The 6676-nt window shown below is 41.2% G+C and overlaps 1 protein-coding gene across 5 annotated transcripts in view; it reads right to left on the bottom strand.

The window, feature by feature from the left end:
* Window positions 1-2629: 2629 nt before the first annotated feature.
* LOC108437058 (spectrin beta chain, non-erythrocytic 1) overlaps window positions 2630-6676 on the bottom strand; it is a 99668-nt gene continuing 95621 nt past the window's right edge. For 3 of the 5 annotated variants that reach the window (XM_037533746.1, XM_037533748.1, XM_037533747.1), the window contains one exon: window positions 2630-6111. In XM_037533746.1, the coding sequence (XP_037389643.1) occupies window positions 5893-6111 (219 nt within the window). In that variant the 3' untranslated portion in view covers window positions 2630-5892. The remainder of the gene's footprint in view (window positions 6112-6676) is intronic. The other 2 variants (XM_037533745.1, XM_037533749.1) reach the window with 1 other exon arrangement.

Raw genomic sequence — 6676 nt, 5'->3', positions numbered from 1 at the left:
ATAACGCCGTGAGCGCCTGTGCAGTGAAAAATGATCTAAATACAATAAACAAACACTCTCCTTTGACACAACGGCCTCCATCGGCTCACTCCTTGGCAAAGCCGTTGGGCTAATCCTGCCAATAGTAGAGCCCATCCAAGTCAGCCTTTCTTAACAAATTGAGGGGAAAAAGCTCCAAGAAAGCTTCAAAAAGGCCCCGGTCACCTCCCCAGGAGGGCTGAGGATAAAGCAACCTTTGTGAGAACTTGAGAAAGTGGGGAAATGTAAAAGTGGGAGGACATTTTTTTGGGCAGCCAAAGAAAAGTAAGAGAGGGAGAGAGACATGGCACAAACACTTCAAAACGCACAGGGTACAGGGCCCACAGCCTCACACTTCTACTTCACTTGTTCTCTGATTCCACTTAGGACATTTGTGTAGGTTTATTCAGAATTCATTGATACTTGATGTTTATTCCACCTCTTTTTACCCCTTAGACCGAGGCCCAGACCCGTCGCTTATTATTACCCCTACCCCTCTGTCAGGCGTCTCCTTGGAACGCAGTTACATTAGGTAGTGTTTGAAACCTTCCTCTATGAAACGGGACCCTGAAATAAAGAGCTCTGCTTCATTAACGGCTACTAGCGCTGCTCTGTAGGCGGCCCTGCCAGCCTGAAGTGACCGCAGAGGAGGGTGAAGTTCAGCTCCTCACTGCTGGGCTTCAGTTACATTTAGAGCATCAACTACTTTCAAAGAGGGGGGGGGGCAGTTATTTATTATCACCCACCCCTAATTGTTCAGTGATAGGATATTCACCAGCGTCTTGCTCAGAATCTTCCTGCTCCACCTTAAATGGTTTTCCTTTTTTTCAGCTAGCTCCTGAGACGTCAGCACACTGCTAGCAGTTTTTAGGTTTATTATGAAAAAAGGACCGTTACACCGTGAAATGGCATCAAGATATTAAAATGGTTATCAATCTTTTACACTTTTGGGTTTATCTGGTAACTTGGTTTACTTTTTTTCTTCATAACACTCAAACTCACTTTTGGAGAGCATCTCTGAAAAGCCTCTGTTAAGAGGGTCACGTAGCCCTAACACTTCACCCTACCTCTCTCTCTCTCTCTCTCAGCAAAGATCCTGACACCCCACCCCCACCCCCACCCCCACGGCGTGAATGTGCAAAAGTGGTAGGGGCGGAATGGGATTGGTCTTACCCTTTAACGGCGGTCGGCCGGCTGGTCTACTCTCTCTCATTATTATTATTATTAATATATATGTATGTATGTATGTGTATACATACATACATACATACATACATACATACATACATATATATATACACACATACACACACACACACACACACACACACACACACACACGAAATGGACTGTTTTTGCAGTATAGACTTTGGTGTGTGAACATTTACATACAACATTAAACCTTTATTTCAAAGAAGCGAGAAAAACATGGTTTTCCAACATTTGGGCCCTTTACAACTTGGACCTGGAACAGCATCATGGCTACTAAGTCAGTAACACAGGGCGTGATATTGTAGCTGTTACAAAACCGACTGAGGATTTAAACGTCTCTAGGAGACGAAGCAAATGAACCTCTGATGGGTCTAGACGTGGGGTCAAAGATCACACCTCTAAAGACCATCAGCAGCTGAGAGAGTTTGCTTGTTTGCCGTTGAGCAGTGTGTGTGTTTGGGGGGGGTCACCATGCATAATGTATGTGGGAAAGAGTAACTTTAATAATGATTTGTGAGACTCTCCTGCACAACGAGAGCTTCAGTCCGAATCCGACGACCCCGATTTTCCAAACATCAGCTTCCACGGTATAAAACGGCTCAGGAGTCAGGGACATTATTCACAACCATTTAGTGTAATAACTTTCTGAGGGAGCTTTCAGAGGCATTAAACTATGGTCTCCTCTCGTCTTTTGCGCCCTCTTTCTTGTGTTTTCCTACTGCTTGTTAAAAAGCCGTCATCTGAACGGCCCCTTTAGGCTGCAGTTTGAGTAGCTGGTATTGATGCACAACAGCGTTCGACAGCAGAACTTTTATATCGTGTCATTTCAGTGAACAGGAGTGAAAGCTTGCTTGTGGCAAGGCTACAGCTTTATATGTTGACTGCTATACAACCGTGTAACTCCGAGAATCCAGTAATACTCGAAAAATGGACCCAGGGAAAAATGCATCAGCTACATAAATGGGGCATTTAGTTTGTGACGGTAGTGATTTTACAGAATGCCACTCTTTTCTATTAGAGAAAACCAGATTGATCCAGAGTTGCTAATGTGCGTGACGCTGGCTGCAGACCGACAACACGACTTCAGAGGTTGATGCACAGCAGGATATGAAGAGGGAGTATTTCTGAAACGGGGAACACAGAAGCTATTTTAATTGATCACTATTATTTCTGCGCACACACGCTGAAGGCCTGCACACACAAGCCCACAAACAGCCACTTCCCAAAGGCAATTCAACCTCGACACGCCCACTGGAACGCAGGGCCTAAAAATGCAAAACAAAAGGATTTTTTCTTTTTTAACCATGTTTTATTATTCCTAATATTAGATATAGATACACAAGTCAACAAACAAATCTTGCTGCTTTTGTTTTTTTTTTCCCCTTTTTTTTCTTTTTTCCCCCCCAAGATCATTAATGAAAAATGCTCCACAGCACACTGCGGCCCCCTGTAGGCAGGGCCTGGTATTACAGACGAAAGAACCTGAAACTCAACAGCAGGAATAGTTTGCAGTTATACAGGAGCGGCAGTCGTAATGGTAGTAGTAGGAATAATAATAATAATAACAGTAGCAACAGTAGAAGAGTTCTGCAGTAATAATAATAATAATGAATTAATAATAATGATAACATGGTCGTAGTGGTATTGACAATTCAGAACAGGATTTGAAGTTGTAGCAGAATGAAATATAGACATCAGTTGATAAATTACATGTTGATGAAGTGGTGATGGGGGGGGGCAATTTTTATGGACACATTCAAATATTGCAAAGAAATTGCCAAGAAATGTGAGAAAAAAAGAACAAAAAAAGAAAAAGAAAAGGAAACCTTCCTTTAGCAAGTGATCTTTTTTTTGGTCCAACATTCGAATCTACGCTGTATGAAAACCAGAATTCTGTTTTTGTGGACTTTCCTCTGTTAGTGAAGTTCCTCAAATGCATGTATGACGGTTTAATAATGTATTGCATCGAAATCCTTGCATTAACTGATTCATTGCCCTATAATATCGGTCATTTTTAAAATGCCATGCACACTCTGGGCACTCGCTTCACAGACACTCACATATTTGCCCAGACAAATTTGACCATATTGACCGTATTACATTCGTACAAAGGCAGGAGTGAGACTGAACTAAAAGTGGAGATAAAGATGAAGAAATATTGTTAAAGATCCTCTACTGCCACTTAAAGGAATAGCTGGGGGCTCTTAGCTTCAATTCATTGAGAGCAACAAACCAGTTATATGTGCTTAAGCTATTCCTTCAAACTGACCAGGTCCGGCTGAACCCAAACAGTAAACGATGAAAGCAAATGTCTATTCAGTTCATGCTAGCTTGGGCTCCTTTATTGGATTCGAATGGGGTGAATTCCTCTCAGAGTTTCTGTTACAGTAAGCAGGAACTATAGTCGTAAACGGATGTGCATTATGCTATTACCACGTATTCAAGCGCAAGTTAGAACTATTTATGTAATTTGGCGTAAGAGGAGCCAGTTAAGACGGTCTGAGTGGCTGAAGCTTACTGAATCAGCACTGACCAGTTTGGAGAAAAAAGGTCATGCTTTTGAGGCTGGACCCAGCCTTTACTAGCCCATTAACCGTGGTTTCAGCATTAGAGTTGACATTCAATTGTAGCCAAATTAAAGCCTACAGACAAAACAGTCACAAATATCTACAAGCATGGAGTTACGCCAACGTAAAAATGAGCGTGTTTCAAAACTTTCGTAAAAAATTACATCCTCCAATGAAAATCAGAGCAATTTTCCTTCGGTACAAATTAAACTTTCACGTCGTCTTTAAAAGCGGGCACCGTTTATTTCTCGTCATTTCCACTTCCAGAACGTTCACAGTTTGATACTCCACCCCCTCGGAGGATGGGGCTTCATCGTACGACAGCGAGAAAGACAAGCGCTTACGACCACCTAGTTTTAACATCACAAATACACCGACAATCATGACGAGGCCAATGAGTGAATGACCTTCCGACCTTCTACAAAAATACTGTTCATGCTACACTGGATAAATGGGGGACGAATACTATGCCATGCTATTCTGTGTACAAATGCAAAAATAGCTTCAAAAATCTCCTGACCCCTAGCTTCCTGTATAGCTTTACATGGGATAATTCCAGTGGTGATGATTCAGGTGATTCATTAAGATTAGGAGTTTACTGAATGGGAGATTTGGTCCACATTAGGAAAAAAAAATAACAGTAGTTTAGTTTCTCATCCAGTGTTTTTCTTCACATTGGCGCACACATACATATATATTCACGCACGCTCTAAAAAAACAGCCCAAAGTCACATTCTGGCAAAAACAGCATACCAGGGCCCAGGGCTTTCTGAAGCAGTCTGGTGGTGGGGGGGGGGGGGGGGGCGGTGGGGGGTCGGACTGTGTGCACTCGGTTGGTGTAACTGCTGAAACCGGCGTCTGAGGATCAATCAGGAGGAAACGTTCAAAGCAAATGTCGATACAGAGAATTACGTGTTCCAAATCAACCCAATAAAGAACAAAGAAAGAAAAAGGTCCCTCCCCACAGTTCTTCACATGTTTATGCATGTATGTGTTCGGTCAGAAAACAGCACTCGAATTTTGCCTTTAAACTAGAATAAAGCAAACCACAACAAAACTCCTCAACCACAAACTGCACCTTCACCAGTGTACAGAAAAAAAACTTGAAAGAAAGAAAGAAAAACCTCAACATTCAGAACTTTAAAATCCTTTGGAACTGATAAAATAGGAGTTAAATGGAAAAAACCCACCATAAACAGAAGTTAAATTTGCAGACTGTAGTATTTAGATTTTTTTTGTTATTCCCTGCACACTTCCAAAAAAAAAAGACTAAAAGTTAATTACTCTTTAGGGGGAAAAAATAATCTGTCAATTCAAAAACAAAGGAAACAATATCTCATGTGCTGTCAATTCTACAAAAGAAACCCCTTCAACTATGAGCCGATTCCAGAAGCTGACTCTAGACCAGTTCTAGAACTCTTCATGCTCGGTTCTAGAAGAGTGTGGATTTTTTTACCCTCTCTAAAACAGGACTCGAAACTAGCTATACTTAAATTCTCATTAAATATTACTTTTTTTCTCCTCAAAAACTGCAACGGCAAATAGATAAATAATAATAACAACAGATATATTACTGGTAACAACATCAATACCAAAAAAATGTGATTCTGGTCCTTCACAAAGAAATTCAAACAAAAAGAGAGAAAAGAAGTAGATCATGAAGGAAAGGAATAGAAACTTTGGAACCACTGCATTATGGGAAAGCCTGCTAGCCTCAAGGTCGAAACAGAAATGATATTGAAATAAAGAAAAAATGAGTAAGCATACGCTTTCTATGCCTTTTTTTCAGTTTGGAAAAACTGTCCAATCAGCAAGGGTCTCACTGGTCACTGACACTAACCTGCCTGCCTCCTATTGGCTGGAGTCGTTAACAGAGCTTGGAGGCGAGCTCAGAGAAGGATGTTCTCCTGTATGGCACTGAGTGAGACAGAGAGATGAAGATGACTCAAAGAAATAAAAAGTGGAAGTAGGGCTAAGTGACAGTAGAGGACGCGGTCCTCCTCTGTTTTCTCAGACAGTATCAGTTTGTGTTTTGAGTGTTGGGTGACCGATGCTTCACTCCTCCCTTTTCCGTACGGTACGGTGCAGTGCTCCTTTATTTCTTCTTGCCGAAGAAGCTGAAGCGCTTCTCGCGGTCTTTCTCTTTGCCCTCTTTATTGCGCATGGTCACTCCTCCAGCCTCGCCCGAGCTGGGTGAGATGGGCGGCATGGTCATTGCCCGGCTCAGACCGCGCTGACCGCCTGGCGAACGCTCACCAGCGCCGCTCGACGGCATGGAGGAGTGGATGGCACGGATCCATGAACTCATCTCAGCCTGTAAGACAGAGGCACAAAGAAAACAAGTGCAACAATGTAACTTACAATAGCCAAAACATTTGAATTAAGACAAATGAACAGAGGCTGCAGTTCCTCAAACTTTCAGTCAATACTACATTTATGTTGGTAGATTAAAAAGAGGAGAGGCTGTAATTTCAGTTTGATTAAAAGTTACTGTCTTGCAGTATTTTTACCATGTATTTGTCATTTTTTTGTTACTAAATAACAGAGAAAAAAGTTAGAAGTGCAGACATGAACCGTTGAGACAACGTAAAATTAAATCATTATTAACAGCATCATTTATTATGTAAATATAATATAATGTGATGTATATAACTAATTAATGTAACTATGTTACTACACTTTAATTACGGAATTCACATTTTTAAGCACAGAATGTAAATCAAACAAGAAATAATATGAATTTTAAGACACCTGGAAGAGACGAACTGAGGAAACGCATGACAAATTAGAAATGTACTTATTAGTCATGTAGCTTAATTGATTTGATTTCATTTAATTTGAATTTATCTGCCACTTATTGGTGAGCTGAGCTGACTGAT

The sequence above is a fragment of the Pygocentrus nattereri genome, chromosome 23, assembly GCF_015220715.1.
Source record: "Pygocentrus nattereri isolate fPygNat1 chromosome 23, fPygNat1.pri, whole genome shotgun sequence".
NCBI lineage: Eukaryota > Metazoa > Chordata > Actinopteri > Characiformes > Serrasalmidae > Pygocentrus > Pygocentrus nattereri.
Note: the sequence above shows the minus strand (reverse complement) of the source record. Positions and strands in the feature narration are given on the sequence as shown.